The following is a 23,363-nucleotide window of genomic DNA, read 5'->3' as shown; positions in this document are numbered from 1 at the left end:
AATTAATTTTAAACTTTAATTGTGTATATACATTTATTTATTTTTATCCATTTTTTTTTCTTTCTTATTAATACATTCTTTTTCTCTCTCTTCTGTTTCCATACTTCTGTAAAGCTGCTTTGAGACAATGGGAAATTGATGAAAGTGCTATACAAATAAATTGAATTTAATTGGCTTAGTGGTTAGCACGATCGCCTCACACCTGCAGGGTCAGGGTGAGATAGTCACAGGCTCCCCGTGACCCGAGGTAGTTCAGATAAGCAGTAGAAAATGAGTGAGAGTGAATTACTGAATATGGGGAATACCGAAAGCATGGTTGTGAGTGTGATTTTGCTTATATGTTACAGATGTTCAGCGCTCTTGCTTGTGTTTCTTTAAAACATTTGATTGTCATCCACAAACAGTACTTGAAAATCATTTTAATTCCCATGTTTTGCTTGTATACATTCAGACTACTGCATACATGTCCTTGTTTATCTACGAGAACCACATGAGGTCAGGTTTCATTTTAGTCCCAGCATTGAGTTACTTATTAATTGTTAAAAAACATAATTATTTGACTAGACAAAACAGTTTTGACTGGATGTCGTGTTCCTAACCAGGAGTGTGACCTAGCAAAACTAATAAGTATTATAAGTATTAATTAAAGATTAATGAACATTATTTAATTCTATTAGACATAAATGCCCTTCTATAAAGACAAGTGACCTCTATACACTTATCACATTATTACAAAAAAAAAGTTGTTAGAAATATGACGTGTAGTTTAGTGATCCATTTTAATAGGCTGATGCTTGTTTAGAAACTCCTTCATGTAGGCGGCAAGAGCTTGAGTTTCTTCCACAGTCACTGCATTGTACAGAGAAGCTCTTATCCCACCAACAGTCCTGTCAAAATAATATCGTTAAGGCTGAGTCACTGACCGGCTGTGACTTGATGATAATTTTTTTCCGGGATTAAGCTTAGTCACAGTAAAAAACAGATCTTATTTAATATATATGCCATTTCTTCATGATGTACAGTACCTGTGTCCCTTTAAAGAGATCATCCCGAGTTTGGAAGCACCTTCCAGAAACTGTCGTTCCAGGTCTTCGTCTCCTTCCAAGTTTCCGATACGGAACGGGATGTTAATGTGACTCCGGCATGATACGTCGACGGGGCATCTACAAAAACATGAGCTCAGTAAGATGAATAAATATTTCCGATTTTATCCGATATATTTTTAGGTCTAGCCCATTTTTAGTATGTGTAGCCCAAGTACTTATTCCTAATTGTTTAAACAATTTATTAAAAGATAAGCATCAGATTTTACCCAGGACCAATGAAATAAAACTCCAAGCTTTAAAGCCCCATAACAAAACAATGTGCACTCTGATCCAGCTCAAACATTGTTAGATATACAGTTTAAGAATATTTGTCCTGTTACTAAACAACACCAACACATTTCACATGATAAATTACAGTTTTAAGTGATGATAAACGTTTTGTTTACTAACGAGTAAAATCCATTGGAGTTATTGATGATGTCATAGATCATTGAGGATTTCTGTTTGTTCAGTTGGTACATGACGTCTGTGCCGCCGTTATCCTTGAGCCACTCCAGAACCAGTTTCCCAATGTAGATGCTATAAATAAAAAGAAAGAAAAGCAAAATAAAACTGCATGGAAAACACCTGTAGTCGTAGAGGAGCCTACAACACGTGATTTCTCCATCAGTATTAATCAGATGTGTTATGTAAAAGATGCTACAGGCCTCAGAAAGCAGGATATTCAGTCAAAATGTGACAAGTGAACTACAATTTCAATTCAATTCAAGTTTATTTGTATAGCGCTTTTTACAATAGACATTGTCTCAAAGCAGCTTTACAGAACATAAACACAGAGCAGAAGGTAAACATAATTAATGATAAAGGAATTAACGAATAATAAAAGAAATAAGAATTAACAGAATAAAAATTCTAGATTATTATTAGATGTATATAGTTCACAGTGTGTATGTATTTATTCCCCTATGAGCAAGTCTGAGATGACTCAGGCAGCAGTGGCAAGGAAAAACTCCCTTAAATTGGTAAAGGAAGAAACCTTGAGAGGAACCGGACTCAAGGGGGAACCCATCCTCATATGGGTGACACTGGGGGTGTGATTGTAATATACAGTCAGTTAAATGTTGTATTGGTGTGAGGTTCAAGGACTTCTGATCTCCTGAGTACCACAGAGTCTAACTGGAGATGTCTCAGGATTCTTAGAGTCGGCCTCGGCTCAGTGGACGTCCAAAGGCTTCGTCCCACAGAGGACGTTGGGAGCTAATAACTACACTGTTACTGTCTCTGTGAAGTCGTCATCTAATTGGTTGGATTCTATGGGATTCCTGAGAGACGTGTGGTGTTAGCCTTCGTGAAGCTCTGCTTCCCTTATGGAAGAAGGAAGTGATGTTTACAGCTTTTGCAGTACAGACTACAGTCTGGTACATGAGACTACAGTCTAGTTACATTATGGGATGTTATAGGAGTCATTGGGAGACCAATGAACTAAAGAGATTCATGACTAAAAATGACAATTATTTTAAGGATACTACAGTTTGCCTAAAAAACTAGTTCCAAAAACTGCAAACTGATTTCACCCTACAATATATAAATACATAAAAACACAAGTCCAATTTGTTTCTAGTCCAGTTGTTTTTTTTCTGTGACCCAGACCAAGATAAAAAGCGACAAATGAGAATGAATCAGTGAAAGCAAAATAGTTCTGTTACTGTAGGATTTCTACAGGACCCTAGCTAAAGAAAACACCGATTTCATTTGAACTTTATTCTGCTGCTTTCTTTTTGAAAATGAATTTTGCAGTTAAAATGCTTGAATGTATTATTATTACTACTATTTTTATTAGAAAGATGATAACCCCAGACAACAAAAGGAAACTACACTTCTTTACCTGTAGGTCGGTGGTGTGTTGTAAAGGGAATTATTTTTAGCTTGCACGTTATAATCAAGGATCGTCGGACATTCTTTTAAAGCTTTTCCCAGCAGATCCTCTCTTACGATCACAATAGTGACTCCTGCACATCCCACATTCTTCTGCGCACCTGCAAATATCAGCCCAAACTTGGAGCAGGACAAAAAGATAAAATTAGGGGGGGGGGCATTACTGGCAACACAACAGTGAATTGTGAAATTTTCACACCTTTGACACATCTACTGGTCGCGAGAGGAAATTGGACGACATGTCACTGACGAGAATCACGTCCTTGGTGTCGGGGACGAAGTTAAACTCTACACCATGGACCGTTTCATTGCAGCAGAAGTAGACGTAGGACGCTGAAGGGTTCAGTGACCAGCTGCTGCTGTCAGGGATCCCTAAAGAAAGGAGGAAAAAAACAGCTTAATCTGCATTCACTGCCTGAATCTTAATCCAAATTTTATTCAAAACAAGAAAAGTTAAATCAATGTATTAAAGATTTTTTAGAGGGGCATAATGAAAATATTAAGAACATACAATATTTTATCATTTCTCTTTAAATTTTGTTTAAAAACTGAAAATCTACCCATGGACCGGACAGAGAAACTCATGAGCAATAAAGTTCAAGCCTACTTCAAGTCTTGAGTCCTGAAGCTAAACAGAGTCAAAAGAATCAACCTGAGGAGTAACTGAGGACTTTAACTGTTCAGCAGTGATAAAGAACAGCATGTTCCCAATAAACGAGGAAAAACACAATAAAGATCAGCAGTTCGAGTCCATTTTCTTTTCAGTGAAGAAAACATAAGTCCTCTTTTGTGAGGGGGCACATTATGAATCCCCATTAACCAAAAGCAGAAGGATTAAAGTCAGACCTCCACATAGAGTTCCATGTCTGTTCCACTTCTTCAGACAAAACCAGGAATCTGAGACTACACTGGGATCAGGATCATAGAAACTTGACAGATGATTATAAAAAGAGCAGGAACAGTCCTTTCTTAGTGCCTCAGAATATCGATCGAGCTGAAGCTGGCATGTTCTTCTGCTCTTGTAGCTCATCCACCTCAAGGCTTGATGTCTTGTGTTTCTAAGATTGTGTTTCTTTTCTGCTTATCACGTGTTTCTAATATTGATGATTTACTGTGAGTTACTGTAGCCTTCCTGTTTGTTTGATCCATTCTGTAGAACCTCCAAAGAATGCATTGTGAGAAAAATCCCAGGAGTTAGAAATAGTCAAAACCACCACCAATCATGTCAAGGGCCAACTGTGTGAAATCGCATTGTTAGCTGTGGCAGACGGGCTGGTTTGAATATTTTAGAAACTGCTGATCTCATGGGCTTCATAGAGCTGTGGGACAGATGGTGGATACGTTTCCATGACGACCATTTTTCCAGATTTTGTCTGGAACATGGAATCCGTGAGAGGTTTAAACAAAACAAGAATTTTCCAGAGATAATTTTTTCTGTTTTCCAAAAAAAAAGTCTCACATACTCAAAACTATTTCTTAGTCTAATCTATGCACACTCACAATTTCCTATGACTGTATCTCATTCTCATGGTCTGTTTTCACACTGTGATGGAGTTCACAGAAGCTTATGTCTTCTGATTAACTCACCAGTGTAACGGTCCGGTTTTGGATTCACCACGTTCACTTTGCCGTACTTCTCGGCTTCTTTGGCAGCGCTTGCAGACCAGGTTCCTGTTACGATATAATCAGCGCATCTGTCTTCCTTCAGACCGATCAGATTCAGAGCAACAGCACTGAACTGGCCTGTTCCACCACCTTGCATAAACAAAACCTTGTAGTTTTTTGGTACATTTCTGTAGAAAAGTGTAGGAAAAAGAAAATAAAAGAAAAGGTAAGCCAAATTACTGTGAAATATGTAGAACATTTCCATATTCAAAAAGTTTACTGACCAGGACCTATATTCATGAAGCTTCTAAGAATGATCACAGAGAGCTCCTAATTTAGCTTAAATATTTCTAACAAGGAATCTGGGACTAAGTATAGAAACAGAATCAATCTAACATCTATCCCTATCCCTAATGAGCAAGCTGGAGGTGACTGGGGAAGGAAAAACTCCCTATGCGTCAGGTGCAGAAGCCAGCTTCAAAAAACAAATGCAAGAGTGCTGCAAGAATTGCTTTAGAGGTTGCAGAAACGGAAGGTCAGCTTGTCAGTGCTTAGACCATACGCTGCACGCTGCAACAAGTCAGTTTTCATGACCGTCGCCTCTTCTGAAGCTGGGTCCGAATACAGCCTGCAAACTGTTTGCTAAAGACAACCTGTTCAAGCTGCCTGTGAATTACTGGAACCATGTGCTGTGGTCTGATGGGACTAAGATAAATTTGTTTGGCTCAGTTGGTGTCTAGCTTGTGTGGCGATGCCCTGGTGAGGACACCTTGCCTACAGTCAAGCATGGTGATGGTAGCATCATGGTGTAGGGCTGCAGGAGTGCTGCTGGTACTGGGGAGCTGTGCTTCAATGAGGGAAACATGGATTCCAATATGTACTGTAGCATTCTGAAGCAGAACACAACACCCTCTCTCCAGAAACTGGCTAAACGGAAGTTTTCCAACATGATAACAAATCCAAACACACCACCAAGGTGACAACTTCCTTGCTGAGGAAGCTGAAGGTGAAGATGATGGAGTGGCCAAGTATGTCTTCGACCTGAACCTTATTCAGCACCTGTGGCGCATCCTCAAGCGGAAGGTGGAGAAGTGTGTCTAACATCTAGCAGCTCTGTGATGTCATTATAGAGGCGTGGATGAGGAGCCCAGCAACAACTCGTGCAGCTCTGGTGAATTCACAATGCTGCTCACACAAAATACTGACACTGTCAAAATAGCTGGCAACAAAAGTGAGTACACCCTAAGTGAACATTTAAAAACTGTGTCCAGTGGCTGCATGTTGAGTTATTTTTAAAGCACAGTAAATCTGTACTGCTAAACATCTGCACATTGACTACTTTAAAGTATATCCAGTTTTCATTTCTATAGTTTTGTCCCTTGAGAACATCATAAAATGATTGCTGAAATGTGAGTGGTGTACTCACTTTTGTTAGATGCTGTTTATCTACCTCTTACCCTGAGAGGCGGTGGATCATTGGAATCCCTACTCCATTTTATCTGTAGTGATCTTCACCTTTTGGCCTTTTTCTCTGCTGCTAAAGAAACTCTTAACCCTTAAGACTGCTTAAGATCTAAAAGTCTAATGGGTCAAGAGGAGGACTTTTCAGAGGCTTAAGATGCTTTTTGAATAACTTATCTTTACTGGGAACTTATCTTTAATCTTAATATGGGGGAAACGGCCATATTATAAAAGAATGTCACTAGCAGCACTAAAGCACTCTGCACTAAGAATTATGGCCCTGTTGTCTTCATGAGAATATGGCACATGTTGAACAGGGAAAGGGAAATAAAATATAAGGCAGAAACAAGGAGTTACTTTTTACACGCTGAAGCTTGATTTATTTTCCTATAACAAGAATTCATAAAATGATTTTATTTCCCCTTACAGAAGAGCAAAGTAATTTGCTAAAGATTGTGTTTTTTTAAGAACATCATCCTCTCTATCTCGAAGTTTAAACAAATAAACCAAGAGCAAATTCCTTTTAATTAAAATCTTCCTTTTTTTAAACAATAAATAAAGTTCTACAAAAAGAAAATGGAAGTGAATGACTGTTACAAAGAGCTCACACTGGAGTCTTCTTCTATAAACAGAGTAACACTTCTCCGTTCTCAGGTCAGAGGACTGAGCAGCGCTGAGGTACAGGTTCACTGCACAGCTTGTTACTTTCACATCCAAACAGAACCACAGCAGAGTTTGAGGACTCACAGAAGTTCACGAATGAGAGACTCAGCTGAGGTGATGATCTGGTTAAAATCTGTTGTCCGGTGGCTCATTTCTAGGTAGAAGAAGGTGAAATGTCAGTGTGTATACACACACACACACACACACAGTCTCTCTCACTCGCTCTCTCTCATATACATGCTACACAGTTGGATTTTACATGAAAAAGACTACGTACCAAGGACACTAATCCCGAGCCCATTGTAATCCAGCAGTTCCTTCTGGGCCTGGATCAAAACCTGAAGGAAAGGCAGAGTTTTCATTCATCAGTATAGGAAGTCCTTAAACTCCGTGTTCTCAGACACAATCTCCAGCCTCCTATGATATTTATAGTAAATCTAAACCATTCACCATAAGACTGTTTTGATGTTTTGTGCATATAGAGACGGACTGGAGGTCAGTAGGACGCAGGACTGAGCATGTTGGCAGACTGCATGAGGCCCCCGCTTGCAGAAGAAGCCTCATTAAGATGCGTTATAACTCTGTACGAAGAACTCCAGCCTCATTCACTCACAAACAACTCATGTTGGTTTCAGGACAAAAAAGTCCTGAAGCTGAAGAAGTTGGCGTTGGTTGCTAGCAAGCATGGAGTCTTTCAATTTCTGTTGACCACCTTTAAATTTCAAAATTTCAAAAAATAAATGAATAAAAAGATTTGAGATTTTATATTGACATGTTTATGTGAATAATGTATATTGTATTTGAAACTACACTAAACTACACTAAAAAACCTGAAAGTAACGTAATTTTTATTGTTTATTTATGAAAGTAAAAATTATACTTATAGTTTTAGGGTGGCTGAGATCACACACGGGGGGCTGAAGCCACCCTAAAAAAGGTCTAGAACCGCCCTTGGTGGGGTTCATACTGTAGATAATTGGAGCACTTTTGAGTGCAAGGCTGGCCCATCCCACATGGGAAGGTACTGCTCTCATTTCTTGCAGCATAGCACATAGTTTAAGAACAGGCCTAATTAATTGGTAATTTAATTAATTTTAAACTTTAATTGTATATATTCATTTATTTATTTTTATCCTTATTTTTTTCTTATTATCATTATCATCATATATTTATTTTTTCCCTCTCTCTTCTGTTTTCATACTTCTGTAAAGATGCTTTGAGACAATGAAAAATTGTTAAAAGCACTATACAAATAGATTGAATTTTTACACAGACCATGAGTCTGCACAGCAGCATTAACAAATTGCACTTACTGAACAAATCCGAACAAATCGTAAGTAAATGGACTGAAATGCTAAGTCACAGTAGAGATAAAACATCTAGTCATCTGATGTATCACTTTCGGATGTCATACACCACCATTAAATCAGGGCTTATTTCTTAGATTCGAGGTAAAATGTTTTTTCTTCAAGTAATTTTCTGTCAAATCAATAAATAAACAAACTGAAACAGATAATGTACAATACAAGAACCTTAAGAAAGAACCTCTAAGAAGGAAGTCTAGTCCTTTTTGGTACTGTATGCCTGAATACTTTCTAATAGAAAGAAAGCTACTGAAGAAAAACAAAACAAAACTATTGTGCAGTTCACTATAAACATCCAAACACTTTAATTTCATTTTAGTGCTCGGTGCTGTAAAGCAAGAATTAAATCCGTCAAAACAATGTCAAAATGTGTTTAACATATAATTTCCATTATATTTTTCACAGAAACAAATAAAATCACCAGCTGCTGTTTTTAACATGCCTGTAGGCTTTTAATTGGCAAGATTACAACCCTGTAATATTAAATATTCAAACTGTGGGAGATGAAGCTTTATTTTTAGGCTTTTGTTTCTTCTGACATTTAGAAATTTACCATAAATAAAATCACCTGCCAACTCTTAACGTTTCCTTTTATGTCATTTTGCAGTCTAATCCGAACCTTAATAACCCGTGCTGTCTGACTTTGGACCATGTTAGCAAAACATGTTGCCTTGGCAACAACTTAAAACTGTTTTAACCCTCTGGGGATGAAATGTTCGTCATGTCTTGCCAGACTACTTTGCTATCAAATAACTGAAACAGAATCTCTTCTAATTCACATTAACGTCACTATGATCTTGGTAACAACTAATAATTCAATTCAGGTTCATTCACAGATTCAGCCACAGCAAAACAAACATTTTCTATAGTTTTCTGCAGGCTGGTTTAAGCTCACTGAAACGGTCTATGGTCTCTCTCTTGTACCAATCAGAATCTGGGACCAGAATCTTCCATCTGTTTCAAGCTGATGATACGGCTAAGCGGACATCTCAGGACTAATTAAATAACTCCTACTATTGCTCAACTTTAAGCAAGATTTCTCTAGCACAACCTCAGAACATAATCCTTGTGTATACACCAAGCATACAGAAAAACTATACAGACTTGTCCGACAACATAACATTTGTGAGATCATCCTGGTTTTTGACCTTAGCATTGCTCATGGTCCTTTATTTAAAGGTGGAGAGGCTACGCCCAGCCAACGTGTCTCGGGTGGAGAGGCTTTGCCCTGCAGAAAAATCTCAGGTGTCGCCCTATTAAATCTGGCTCTGTAACCGGATAGAGTGGATAAACCCGTACACATCGCTCTGTAACAGGTGGAGCTGCAACCACACGCGTCTGTGCACGACAGGTTAAAGGGACCTCGGTGTTTGATGTCGTCACGAAACTGAGCGCGCAGGAAGATGCGCGAAAGCATATAAATATAAAAAGAACAATGCGCTAAACGTGAACCGAGCCACACATTAATCTTTTCCCTAAACTATGAGAACATCGGTGGGTTTTTTGCACGTCAAGAAAGTAATAATGTTTGGCTGATTCAACAGTAAGGAGTTAAACTGTTGACTTATTAATGCCTCTTGTTTACTCACACGATATTTCATTAAAACAATCCGATTAGCAGCGTTCAACATTACTCTCTTTTCCAGATGAGCTGCAACGTAGCAACAAAATGTTTAGATCTGCAGCTCCGCCCACAGCGCTGAGGATGAGCAAGAGAACAGATGAAGACTTAAACACCACCTATACATTTACAACAAGAACATAGAACTTACAGCTTTAGGAAGTTTCGCCGGTCCTGAACCAAAGTTAATAATCTTTTTCGTTTCCATTGTGTAATTAAATAACTATGTGAGCAGATATAAGAGCTGCAGTTTAAACCTGTGCTGCTGTCCAGATGCTCGGTCTCACAAGCTTCCGCCCGTTTAACGCTTTATTACAGCTTGATTGTGAACGACCCAGTAATTTTACCTGCCTTACGATTGGCTGCTGGAAATCTGAACCTTGATCCTCATGTTCTGATTGGATGTTTGTTTTGCGCTTGGAAAGGGATTGGATTTTGTCTTCACGCCACTAGAACGTGATCACTGTAAGATTTATAACCTCCTGTGAAAAAGTGCTGGGTCAACAAAAGCTGGTTTCGGTTTTCATGCTATTGCTAAATTCTCAAGACAGCAGGCAGGAAAATGTTTAAATTGGGTTAAAGTTTATATCGATGTAAGAAGAAAAACACCCATCAAAGAACAAGACACACGTCACCCTTTACACAAACTCATACACACAATGTATGAGCTGCAGATCTAAACATGTTGTTGCTACGTTGCAGCTCATCTGGAAAAGAGAGTAATGTTGAACGCTGATTTTAATTTAGAGAAGTAATAGCCCTTCAAATCCATTCCAAATGCAATAAGAAATTAATTGTGTAACTCTGTGTAAGCAAGTATTAGCAAATATGTACATGTGGATCAGATTGCTGTGGAGTAAAGTGATGCATAGTCACCAAAAACAAGGTGCCAATAAATCCAATTAGCCAATCATATAGCAGCAGCAAATTGGCACAAAATCATGCAATTACTCCAGAAACTCAAGAGCAAACGTGTGATCTATGTGACTTTAACTATAGCATGATTGTTGGTGCCAGATAAGCTATTTTGAGTATTTCACAAACAGTCACTAGAGTTTACACAGGATGATGTGAAAGTTTAATATTCAGATAAACACTCTTTACCATGGTGGGGAGTGGAAAAGCATACACAACACAAGAAAAAACTTAGAAAGGACCAACCTGTGTCTGTTCTGCTCAGGTTTTTTTTTTTTTTTCATGCTATGTTATAGTCACAGAGAGCACTGTGGGAGCCTCTGATTGGTTGGTGGGAAAACTGCATGAATAAGCAGGTGTGCTGGTCTTTCTAATAAAGTAGATGGTGTCATCTTTTAAATTAATCTAAATTACTTTCTGTACTGGGATTTATGGCACATTAAATAAAGACAAAGACAAAAAAAGACAAAGGTGGACTTCGGTTGCTTCACATACCTATCTACCTTTGTCCTACATACATTAATCTTGAGAGACCTCTGTAGTTACATATATACTAGTGAAACGTGTGATTTACTCAGCATTTTTACACTACTTGTGTGAGATAATTAGCCACTAGAGAATTCACTGTGGAGCAAAGTCAACATTATTAGCTGCTTAAGGATCAACAGGTGAGATAATACAGTTGAAGGAAATGCTAGTTAAGGATGTAACACCTGGAAATTCTTTGTGCCAAGAACCTCAATGAAGTCATGAATGGACAGTGACATTGTCTTTTATTTATAAATTCACTAAGTCAGTTATTTTCCTGCAACCTACTGACTGAGGGCATGTCGGGTCAGCAGTGTTTTCTGAATGACAGGGAACCCAGAGACGGTGTGAGGAAGACTTTCAGCGATTCACCAAGCTGGGTGATATTGACCTTGTAGAATAAACAGAGGAACAGAGGATGCTCATTGTTTGGAGATACATTCTTATTGAGCTTTTTTTTTGTTTGTTTGTTTGTTTCCAGTGTCTATACCATTATATCTTCATGAAGAAAATGTCTCAGAAATGTGAGACAGCATGTGCAAAGAGCAAAAAACAGTGTGCGAAACAGAATGTAAACAGTTTGATGGATGTATAATGGAAGTGTGTGTATTTGGTGTAGGTCTGTGCAGTCCATACAGTTGATGTGTGTGTGTTGTGCTCAGTACAGTTCCGTTCAGTTATTGAGGAGTCTGATGGCTTGTGGAAAGAAATTGTTACACAGTCTGGTTGTGAGGGCCTGAATGCTTCGGTACCTTTTTTCAGACGGCTGTGACTGTGAGAGCTGTGTGGGGTCATCCACAATGCTGTTGGCTTTGCAGATGCAGTGTGTGATGTAAATGTCCATGATAGCGGGAAGAGACACTGCAATGATCTTCTCAGCTGTTGCAGTTCCCAAACCAGACAGTGATGCAGCTGCACAGAATGCTCTCAATGGTTACTCTGTAAAATTAAGTCAGAATGGGGGATGAGAGAGAGAGGATTTTCTCAGCCTTCGTAAGATGTATAGATGCTGCTGGGCTTTCTTGGTGATGGAGATGGTGTTTAGTGACCAGGTGAAGTTCTCTGCTAGATGAACACCAAGAACACCCTCTGTGCTCTGCTGAGGTTAATAAACTTCTCTTTAAGAGGTAAAGGTAAAAACAATACATCACAACCTCAGAAATATAATAGACTCTAAGTCATGAGGTCAATATTTGTGCAGATGATCAAGAAGTCCAAAGTGAAATCAAAATAGAAATCAAATATAAGGATGTCACTCAGATACAAAATAATACATTTAACAAAAGGGAGAATAAAGTATTCGGAAAATTTTGACTACACCAGTGCTTTATTGCTTTCTGAGAATGCAGGATGCAGTAAAAATTTTTAGTGCATGTTAATTTATACTTTTTAACACGGGTGAATCCAAGTTTTAAACAATCAATCTAATAGGACACATCAGGATAACAGGAAATACCTGCAACAGTAAACATCAATCACGTTTAACTATATTTTAGATCACTTGAAACATTGGTCAAACAAAAGGTATATTTAAAAAATAAAAGTTATTTAACATATAAATATCAGATGAAAGTTGAAATTCTGATCTATCGTATCATACTCATCTATAGATCTTGAACACAAACAATAATTTGGCATATATGGTGATTTGGGGGTTGTTTATGCAAATTAATGTGTAGTATTTACCAAATATGGTGATATGGGGGTGTTTATGCGAATGAGTGTGATTGTGCTTGAGCCCTGTGTGGGATTCAAAGCTGTACATAAACCTGTGGGATTAATATTAATCTGAATCTTAATTCTACACACTTTTATAAATGAGAACCAAAAACAATAGCTTTCACTATACAGTAAATTTATTAGACATTAATACATTATACATATCCAACAACTTAAAATAAAAGATGGAAAAATGCTGTAGGAACAGTCGTGCCACCTCAACACTCAGGTTGGGGAATTTAACGTAAAAACTTGAAAGATGTGGTTGCATAGGAAAAAAAATGTAAACTTAGCACTGCTGTCTCATGATCCGGTATTGCGATTTTATTTGATAAGATTGTAGATTTGGAAAGTTGCCTTTACTTATACAATAAGACACTATCGTAAATTTCATTTAAACCATATCCGTCTCTTTTATATGCGTAGTGTCCTGTAAATCACTAAGGCTCAGAAGAAATGGAGGAAAAGCAATCCATTAAGCAAAAAGAGCTCCAGCCTAAAGTGCTTCCTCATTGCTCTAGATCAGCTGAGGCCTTGCTGGGAGGCGTCGCGACCGTCTGCTGCAGCTCTGGACTTAGGCTGCGGGTTTCCGCAATGAGGCGCTTGATTCCCACCATCCACTGGCTCACTTCATTAACGTAGTCCACCATCAGGGCTCGGTGGATCTCATCTGCTTTGTCCCAATTCTTACTGCTCAGCGCTTAAAAGAATAAATGTCAGATACGTGTCATTTAGTTGAACTGATCTTAAATCAAGTACCAGATTTCTTTATTATGATTTAGTACAAAGTGTAATGATCTGAATTATTACAAGGTAAACTATTGTGACTAAAGTTACCTGAATAAACCTAAGTACTCTGAGAATGAGTGAGAGATGTTGGGCAAAACCCAGGTTAGTGTCAGTATTAACAATCTCTGTAAGAAAACGTGTTTTCCCATAATGCAACAGTAGGATTCCTGAGAAACTCAACTGCATTTTAATTGATACGATAAGTCAGACAATGCACTGCTTAAAATAATCTGATGAGTCTGACCCTTTAAAATTGTCTAGCTGATAAATAACAGGACATTCAAGCGAAATAAAATGTTTCCACAGCAATGTGATTCTAATTAAATAAGTGGTTGAGAGGTTTTCTATAACAATCTAAGCTGTTTGAGCAGTAATTCCAGCTGCCCTTATTCGAATAAATTACTGTTAAGTAGATACTGTAGTATTGTAGATATGGTACTGTTTTCTGGGAATATATTATTGGCTTATTTAACATTTACAGAGTTCTAGCATCAGCGCATTAGAACAGTCAGAAACAAAGATATAAATATTAACTTCAGACAAGAGAAAGGCTTCATCACAACACATCAAAGAACATTCAATTGTATCTGAGGGAAATGTGTCATCAGCTCAGCGCACAAAATAAATTGAGCTGATTAGCTTTATCTACATTATCCTTCAAACTCTGCAAAACAAAAGGAGCTAAAAGAACACACACATTAATTCCTTATTAATCAGTAAACCATTTGTGTTCAACTCTCAAAAAATGCAATGGTTAAACACATTTTTATGGAACCTTTAATACAAGAGACAACGTTAAATTTAACTGGAAATTAACACCAACCATACGATCAAATTTTTCCCCCAAAGACTGAAAGACTCACCTTGGGAAAGTTTGTTCATCCTGCATTTAACTGGAAGAGAAAGTTTATCACTTCGCCACATCTCTTCAAAGGTCTTCAGTCGCCTCTCAACGTCATCGCACACCTGTTTCTGTAAAACAAGCAAGTTATATAGTTATAGGGTAAATGTCATACAGATTCATTTTCAGAGATTAATCACTCTGGCAAGAAATAGCAGACAAAGCACAGGCACAGATATAGCCATAAACAGCTGGACATCAAATTTCCATTAACAAAAGAATAAACTAAAAAAAAACATTTAGGTCCAGATATCAAACTGATATAAAAGTGAATGGAGGTTAAGAGTGTTATTTATTTGGGTGTCTCTAGCATCAGATTCAACTGAGACGTATTCACAGAAAATTTAAAACCAGATCGGATTTCTAAAACTCCACTAAAGTGCCACTGAGAAGTGCTACTTCATGACGAGACAAGGTGGGATTAAATTGGGATGTTCGAATTGGATTCTTTTACTACTAAAGCAGATGTGATTATTTTGCTGTAGGAAACTTCACAAGGAGGCAGAGATCAAGCTGTAGGTCATGTGATGCCTCCGCCATTCTCCTCCTGTGAGTACAGATTATATTTTTATTTTATTTTATATTATTACCTTTACGGTTTGCCGGCATGCAGTCAGTGCCTGGAGAAGTGGCGCTTGAACATCGCTAAGGTTTGGTTCATTCTCTGATGGTTCAGTCATGTCAGGCTGGATCTTCGGAGAAGACTGGTGTGAATTTGCTGATCGGCCTGAAGAAGCGTGACTTTTCGGAGGTGGAGTGAATCCGGCCACATGAGGAGGCACTGGATTACTTGGGGGAATTGAGTTCATGGCTGGAGATCCAGGGCCTGCAAACACAGGGTAGGAAGATACAATCTTTAAAATCACTGCACCCAAGAGCTTTGTCATCTCTACAACTACATCTACATCTGATCTGATCTCAATCAACTTTATTTACTACAAAAAAGTATTTAAACAACCGTGACATGCAAAAGTTCATACACGATATCTATGATTCATTTTATAACATCAAACGCCTGCTTTAAACTCACTGAGTAATAGAGTGATGGTAAAGGGGTGCTCACTGACGTGATTTACACAGATATACACAAATAAATGTGTATCGATTCATCTCATCTGATTAATCTGACTCACTCTGAGCTGAGAGTTGAGGTGGAGGAACCCTCTTGTTGAGAAGATTCCGTTTCTGTCCACCAGTCTGTAAGCCGTATGAAAACTGCGGAGGGTCATTCCATCCCCGCTCCTGATTCCCTAAACACAAAACACACCACACATAGATTTCTTCATACTTAGGTTAACACTTTTTTTCTCCTAACCGTATTCCGAAAACTTCCGCCTACATGCAACTTGTAAACAAGAACTAGAGCCAGTCCCGAAGCGGGACACAAGACACCAGCCAATCCGAGTGAGTAGGCGGGATGACTATTAACCAATCATAGCTTGATTTCCGGAATACAATTGGAGAAAAAATAACGCTACGTGGACCGGACACAGATATATAGTGGATTAGTTTACCGCGGATAAGAAAGAAAATAAATTATTATTTCTACAACCCGTTTCTGACAACGCAGCCTAAGTGACCTTTTTACCTGGTTTAATATAAAAGTCGCTCATAGCAGCTAACCACAAAACTTAAGACAGGACGATTAAGCGGATGCCGACAAAACACCCTAAAGTGGGAACAACCGGAACATCAGGACATTTAGCAGCTCGTTTAATTTCAGAATAAAAGTCACTTTGGATGCATAGGCTGACCATATTTTCTCTTTGCTCTTTTAAAGTGGAAAATGTAATTAAAATAAGAATAGATCGTTAATATGTTTATTTTGCACAATGGATTTTCTATTGTTAAAGTTTATATACAAATCAAGTATAACGTTTGCCTTTTTCTTTTGAAAGGTGCCAATATTTTTTTCTAGCTCATTGGTTGATCAGAATCAGAATCAGGTTTATTGGCCAAGTGTGTTGACACACACAAGGAATTTGGTTCCAGCTGTTTGTGACTCTCAAAAACACTATACTATACAAACTATACAAGACAATGCAGACGATGAGATACAATATAGACAGAATGAGTATTAAATATGAGTATAGAATATGACTGATCAGTTGTGTACATAAAGTGGGAGTGCAAATAACAATATTGTGCAATATTATGCTTTTTGTACAATGTGCAGCAGCAGTAGTGTGTGTAACATATACGGATGATGTGATGACTGACAGTAAGTTGTAAATATGAAGCAGTGAATATAATTATGGTGAGTTGTTTATCAGGGTGTTAAGGGGCCTGTGGAAAGAAACTGTTCCTGTGTCTGGCAGTTTTAGTAAGCAAAGTTCTGTAGCCCTAGAAGGGAGGAGCTGAAAGAGGTTGTGTCCAGGGTACGAAGGGTCAGTGGTGATTTTTCCTGCCCAGTTTCTGGTTCTTGTGTCGTACAAGTCCTGGGGAGTGGGCAGGGGGGCACCAATTATTTTTCCCGCTGTTTTTACTGTGTGTTGCAGTCTGTTTCTGTCCTGTTTTGTTGCTGTACCAAACCAGATGGTGATGGTTGTGCACAGGACAGATTCAATGACTGAAGTGTAGAACAGCATTAACAGCTCCTGTGGCAGACCAAACTTCCTAAGTTGGCATAGAAAGTACATCCTCTGCTGAGCCTTTTTGATGATGGAGTTTATATTGCACTTCCATTTCAGGTCTTGGGAAATGGTAGTGCCCAGAAACTTGAAGGCCTCCACAGATGACACCGGGGTGTTGGTTATTGTGAGGGGGAGTAGTGATGATGGGTCTTTCCTAATTTCCACTTTCATCTCCACAGTTTTGAGGGTGTTTAGCTCTAGACTGTTCTGACTGCACCATAGCACCAACTGCTTCACCTCCTGCCGGTATGCAGACTCATTGCCATCTTGGATGAGACAGATAAACGTAGTATCATCTGCAAATTTCAGAAGTTTAACAGTTTGGTCACTTGAAGTGCAGTCATTAGTGTACAGGGAGAATAGCAGTCAGTAAAGGACACATCCCTGTGGAGCACCAGTGCTGATTGTCCAAATGCTGGAGGTGACACGTCCCAGTCTCACCTGTTGTTTCCTGTCTGTCAGGAAGCTGGGGATCCACTGACAGATGGTAGGGGGTATAGTGAGCCTTAGGAGTTTGGAGTGGAGAATTTCCGGAATTATAGTATTAAAAACCGAATTGAAGTCGACAAACAGAATCCGGGCATATGTCCCTGGGCAGTCCAGGTGTTGCAGAATGTAGTGCAGTAATGTTGAATGCGTCGTCCACCGATCTGTTTGCACGGTAGGCAAACTGTAGGGGATCCAGCATCTGTTCTGTTTCAGTCTTAAGGTGGGCCAATACCAGCTGTTCAAAGGTCTTCATGACAACAGATGTCAGAGCGGCAGGCCTGTAGTCATTCGGTCCAGTGATGGAGGGTTTCTTGGGGACAGGGATGATTGTGGAGAGTTTAAAGCAGGAGGGGACTTCACACAGCTCCAGTGATCTGTCTCTGAAAGAGCTGATTCACATCCTCTTTACAAATTGTGAGTGTAACTTGATTGCTGGGAGGAGTTGTTGATGGGGTTCCCAGAGGTGTGATGGGGCAGTCAGTGAGCTGGGTTGTATGGAAGGTCTGAAGATGTTGTTCTCAAACCTGCAGTAGAAGGTGTTAAGGTTGTCAGCCAGGTCTTTGTTTGCAGTGGGGGGTGGGGAGCGACTCTTGTAGTTTGTAATGTCTTGCAGGCCTTTCCACACGCAGGGTTGCTATCTGAAAACCTGCTTTTCAGCTTTTCAGATTAGCTGCTTTTGGCTATTCTGATCTCCTTTGTCAGTAGGTTCCTGGCCTGCTTATACAGAGTTTTGTCCTTCTCTGTACACAGTACACAGTACTGAATACATTACACAGTACACAGTACATTAAATGTTGAATAAAACTGGCTGTATTAGGCTAGCAAACACATAACATTAATGAGAAAATGACTGAATATATTTATTTAGGATATGTTCACTGTGTATGCAGGGGAACTAATTTCATGAGTTTATGACTTCATAAATTTTTAATTGTAGCAGTTTTCCAATCTTTTGTATTTCAGGGCAGGATGTGATGGATTTGGATGTTGCATCTTATCAGTACTCAAATGACAGAAGAGAGTAAAGTGAGTAGCAACCTAACTGCTGATTGCTCATTTTACTTGTCAGCTTTTTGTGTGCAACTGTGTTAATATGGTTTTTATGATTGGTTTTATGTGGAGGACCAACTTGGGTCAAGTCAAGTAGCTTTTATTGTCATTTCAACCATATATAGCTGTTGCAGTAAATAGTGAAATGAGACAACGTTTCTCCAGGATCAAGGTGCTACATAAAACAAAGACAGGGCTAGGACTTAGTAAGTAGTCCTAGCCACATATAGTGCAATTGTGCAACCTGGTGCAAACAGTGCAGGACAAGACAGAAAAGACAGTGGAGGACAATACAAACAAGACAGACAAGACAGTGCAGGACAAGACAGACAAGACAGTGCAGACAAAAGGTTACAAGACAATACACAAAATACAAAAAAGACAGTACACAAAAGACAGTAAACAAAAAACAGCACCGACTGACCAGTGTCAATACTGTATGTAAATACTGTAAGTTCAGACAATATTGCGTGCAGTAATACTAGAATGAACACAGTTTCTTAGCAGCAGGTCCCTGAGATAATGTATAAGGTTGTGCAAAAAAAAAAACAGCAACAACTGAAATATTGTACATTATGAGCAAAATGACTGAAATGTTAGGCAGTGTGTGCAAAGAGAAAAAAAGTGTGCAAAACAGCATGTAAACAGTTTGTAAACAGTAAGCATGTAAACAGTCTGATGAATGTAAGCAGCATGTAAACAAGTTGATAGATATAGAATATTAGAAGTGTGTGTATGTGGTGTAGGTCTGTGCAGTCCATACAGGTGATGTGTGTGTGTTGTGCTCAGTACAGTTCAGATCAGTTATTAAGGAGTCTGATGGCTTGTGGGAAGAAACTGTTACACAGTCTGGTCATGAGGGCCCGAATGCTTCGGTACCTTTTTCCAGATTTCAGGAGGGTGAAGAGTGTGTGTGAGAGCTGTGTGGGGTCATCCACAATGGTGTTGGCTTTGCGGATGCAGCGTGTGGTGTCACTTAGGTCATGTAGGTTGATGAGGATGAACATAACATAACATAATATGGACTTTTATAGGCTAAACACATGAAGTGGTCATGACTCTTTTATTTGTACACGCGGGGACAAAAGTTTTGAGAATGACACAAATATGATTTTTTACAGTCTGCTTCTTTAGTGTTTTTAGATATTTTTGTCTTGTTGTTGCTATGTTATATTGAAGTATAATTACAAGCATTTCCTACATGTTAAATTCTTTTATTGACAATTAAATTAAGCTTATGCAAAGAATCAATATCTGCAGTGTTGACTCTTCTTTTTCAAGACCTCTGCAGTTCGGCCTAGGAGGCTGACAATCAACTTCTGGGCGACATCCTGTCTTATTGCAGCCCATTCTGTCAGCAAAGTGGATGTCTTTGGGGATAAAACCAGGCCCAAATTCAGGGAAAACAGAAATACAATTTATTAACAAAAACCATAAGAAACTGACAAAAAAAGACGAGGACTCCGCTAAGAGAAATGCAATGTGGAGGAAATAAATAGCCAATAAATAAATAAGTAGGCAAGTTAATAAGTCAAGTAGAAATAAGAGATTAGTGACAAGGACACGTGACACACAACACGCTGCCGGAACGAACCCTAATGGTCTGGCAGAGAATGTCCAAGCAAAGTGCTTGACATGTTCTTGTATAATCAATATTTGTTTACAGAGTTTGTCAGAATTTGTGTGTTTTTGTTTGTCCACCCGCCTCTTGGGCAGTTTCCAGGCAAAATTTAGTTTTGTTCCCAGAGCAACTTGGTTATCACTTTTATCACTACCATTCTTTATTCATGGCTGTGTTTTCAGGCAAAATTGTGAGGGAGCCCATTCCCTTGGCTGAGAAGCAACCCCACACATGAATGGCCTCAGGATGCTTTACTGTTGGCATGACACATGACAGCGCTCACCTTTTCTTCTCTAGACAAGCTTTTTTCCGGATGCCCCAAACAATCGGAAAGATGATTCATTCAACATTCTGGATTATATATCAAATGCCATCATAAAAACTGAAGCAGAAGACTTTGTAAAAATTAATATTTGTGTCATTCTCAAAATATTGGGCCATGGCTATTCTAGGTTAGGAGGTGAGCACACAGAAGGAAGCTTTACTTAGAACCACATTTACATACTTCAAGAAATTTCCCTTTTCCTCACACTCCAAATGAACAAAAGTGACATTTCAGATCTGCTATTAAACACTTTCATATATCAGGTTTGTTAACATGATGTGGTCAAGCTGTCTCAGGAACATTAGGATACTCAACATACAGCACACCATTATTTTACAAATCATTACTTTGATTTGATACATAGCTTTTATAATGAGCATGCCTTTGTGTATTTCAGATCTAATATTAAATGTGTGCATATCTTTTCAAAATATGTTACTGATGACTCATTCATTATTTTTTCCTGCAAGTCTGGATCAGCAGTAGATTATATTTCCTCAGTAATCTAACCAAAACACTGATGTGATTTTCTTTTTCTTTACAGGTCCACAGTTATTTCCTCTCCAAATGTCCCTGAGAGTCATGAATAATGTCCAGATTTAACTTAGATCTCCAAGCTGATGGAGAACTATATATATCTAATAAAGAAGGATTCAATAATAAACCAAGATGTGCTTGCATTAGAAACCTGGGACCTGATGGAGGTGCTGTGAGAGTGAATTTTAGTGAAACTGGAATCACTTTAGATATACAATGTTTTGATGTTACTAAACAGATTAATACAACTTAAGACAAAGAAGATTCATTTCCATCTCATCTACTTAAAATCTAAGATATTTTTAGTTTATTAAAGCTATTCAAATGTGACACATTGTTTTTTAAAGAAATGCTTTGAGTCAGAAATGAGAATTTTAGTCCATCACTCAGATTTCTGGACATAAAGCCAAATTGTAAAATGCCTAACAAAGCCATTTCTTAAATTAAGAAGTTCCTGTGGTTCCTATATGTTTAACCACAATGCTTCTGTTACACTGGCTGTAACATTTATGCTCATATTTGCAGTGGATGTCAACAGGGCTGGGTTCAGCCCTATCAGCTCTGCTGCTTCCTCTCCTAATATTGCGACACTGTTCAGAGTGACTTTTTAAAGTTCATGCCGAGGCCAGATAAAGAAAGCATCTTGAATGACGTGTTTTGTTTTTCAATATATCATGTAATCATGAAATTTAAATGATTGCATTTACATAATTTTTCAGATGAGTCAGAATTGGTCATTATTTTTTCTTCCAGTTCCAAAGAAAAAGAAAAAATCTGAGGAAATGATAGTCAAGATTTTATCAAGTATTTCATTCATTTTCCTGTTCACTTTCCTATTATTAATACTTTTAAAGTATGTACACAGCATGTCCTGTGTCTAAACATTTCAGCTCAATCAGGTAGAGCTTTACTTTTGCTTTTTTTTCCTCAGGCAATTAATTCTTTCTAGTGTTTTCATTATATACCAACTCCTAGTGTCTTGTTAACATAGTATTAACTTAGAATACAAGCTTATTAGCAATAAAGAAAATGAAATTAACCCAATAATATCCAACAAACATTTGTCAAATTCTTGAAAAACATCTAGCTACGAGTATCTGAAATATTTGGTGCACATCCAAAACATGAATGATATTCAGATAGATGCATTAGAAATAGTGAGAGACATTGTCTGACCCAAAGCATCTGAACCTTGTCCGGGAGTCTGGTGGTATACTTTTTCAGGTAAAAAACATCCTTAAATGACATTTTCAACAATTCTGAGATCACCATTAATCACTGAGCTCAACCCTGATCACATTTTATTTGTTAATAAAGAACATTGTGGGTGGATGAGTTGAACGTTTAAATCTGTTCAAGACTTTCCTACAAGCTTTGTGCAATGTTTGGGAGTGATTTTCTCTATTCTTACCATTAGATTTGCTCCAACTTCTTTAAATTGGTTGGATGTTGACTGCAGGTTTACATGACCACAGATATTTATTGGTATTCAGAGCTGTACATTGACTTGACCACTGTTGAATATTCCTCTTTTTGTATGTAACTATGTCTGTGTTGCTTTGGTCTTATATTTTCAGACCATTGTCCTCCTGAATGGTGAAGATTCTATTAAGCTTTAGAGTTTTTTATCAGACTGCAGCAGATAGAGTCCTTCTATATTTTGCTATAGCTGTTCTTTGTTAAATTTAAACAAGAAGCACAGCTTCTAAAGATGAAAAAACACCAGCATTTTTTTTCAATTACATTGTTCAGCTTTCTGTTCAGGTCTTCATAAGTAAACATTTCTAGACTTCGACAAGAAGGATTTAGTGATAAATCTGTAATAAACTGAAATTACACTGACATAGCTCAAAACGCTCTTGGTTACACAATTCCACTTGTCTATAAACAGTAGAAATAACATTACTTATATGTTAATTATTTACTGTCCAGTGTCACCCAAATGAGGATGGATTCCCTTCTGAGACTGGTTCCTCTTGTTCTTTCTTTATGTTTTTTCTTGCCAACTCAGGTTAGATTTTTAGGGATAAATGTTAGAGATAAATGGTGACTTTTAAACTTTATAATATTTTATAATATTTATAATATTTTTATAATATTATATTATATATAATATTTAAAATATTATAATATAATATTTATGCTTATATATTTCTGTAAA

At 38.0% G+C, this 23,363-nt stretch overlaps 2 protein-coding genes and 1 long non-coding RNA gene across 7 annotated transcripts; 1 reads left to right on the top strand and 2 right to left on the bottom strand.

Annotated features, from left to right (window-relative positions):
• Positions 1-404: 404 nt before the first annotated feature.
• Positions 405-10,980, bottom strand: psat1 (phosphoserine aminotransferase 1). 5 transcript variants are annotated; one of them, XM_047818967.1, is made up of 10 exons: positions 9,847-9,992; positions 7,161-7,422; positions 6,988-7,048; positions 6,795-6,864; positions 4,569-4,774; positions 3,181-3,353; positions 2,932-3,101; positions 1,497-1,625; positions 1,026-1,163; positions 405-887 (listed from the first exon to the last, which is right to left on the bottom strand). In XM_047818967.1, exons 2-10 carry the CDS (start codon positions 7,272-7,274, stop codon positions 767-769), a joined length of 1,182 nt encoding a protein of 393 aa, XP_047674923.1. In that variant the 5' UTR covers positions 7,275-7,422; positions 9,847-9,992; the 3' UTR covers positions 405-766. The 5 variants fall into 5 exon arrangements, with proteins under 5 accessions (XP_047674923.1, XP_047674924.1, XP_027001514.1 ...); XM_047818968.1 differs by lacking the exons at positions 7,161-7,422; positions 9,847-9,992 and adding an exon at positions 10,857-10,980; XM_027145713.2 differs by lacking the exon at positions 7,161-7,422 and having other exon boundaries at positions 9,847-10,012.
• A 1,996-nt stretch (positions 10,981-12,976) lies between these two features.
• Positions 12,977-16,296, bottom strand: sra1 (steroid receptor RNA activator 1). The gene is made up of 5 exons (XM_027145581.2): positions 16,136-16,296; positions 15,681-15,797; positions 15,138-15,373; positions 14,510-14,618; positions 12,977-13,557 (listed from the first exon to the last, which is right to left on the bottom strand). Exons 1-5 carry the CDS (start codon positions 16,158-16,160, stop codon positions 13,367-13,369), a joined length of 678 nt encoding a protein of 225 aa, XP_027001382.1. The 5' UTR covers positions 16,161-16,296; the 3' UTR covers positions 12,977-13,366.
• Positions 16,297-18,573: 2,277 nt separating this feature from the next.
• LOC113642323 lies at positions 18,574-21,329 on the top strand. Its single transcript, XR_003440527.2, has 2 exons — positions 18,574-18,695; positions 21,210-21,329. It is a non-coding gene; the product is annotated as an uncharacterized LOC113642323 (long non-coding RNA).
• Positions 21,330-23,363: the final 2,034 nt, after the last annotated feature.

The sequence above is a fragment of the Tachysurus fulvidraco genome, chromosome 9 (assembly GCF_022655615.1).
Source record: "Tachysurus fulvidraco isolate hzauxx_2018 chromosome 9, HZAU_PFXX_2.0, whole genome shotgun sequence".
Taxonomy (NCBI): Eukaryota; Metazoa; Chordata; class Actinopteri; order Siluriformes; family Bagridae; genus Tachysurus; species Tachysurus fulvidraco.
This window is presented reverse-complemented; position numbering and strand designations above follow the sequence as displayed.

Bases quoted from the DNA above. Each gene is read 5' to 3' on its own strand.
- psat1 (XM_047818967.1), bottom strand. From the start codon at position 7,274: ATGAGGCTTCTTCTGCAAGCGGGGGCCTCATGCAGTCTGCCAACATGC. The intron at 6,865-6,987 runs GTACGTAGTCTT...TCTTCTACCTAG, and splicing joins GCTCGGGATTAGTGTCCTTG to AAATGAGCCACCGGACAACA. The intron at 1,164-1,496 runs GTTAGTAAACAA...ATGTTTTTGTAG, and splicing joins AACTCCAATGGATTTTACTC to ATGCCCCGTCGACGTATCAT.
- sra1 (XM_027145581.2), bottom strand. From the start codon at position 16,160: ATGAGCGACTTTTATATTAAACCAG. The intron at 15,798-16,135 runs GTAAAAAGGTCA...TTTTGTGTTTAG, and splicing joins CGACTTTTATATTAAACCAG to GGAATCAGGAGCGGGGATGG. The intron at 14,619-15,137 runs GTAATAATATAA...CTTGTTTTACAG, and splicing joins CATGCCGGCAAACCGTAAAG to AAACAGGTGTGCGATGACGT.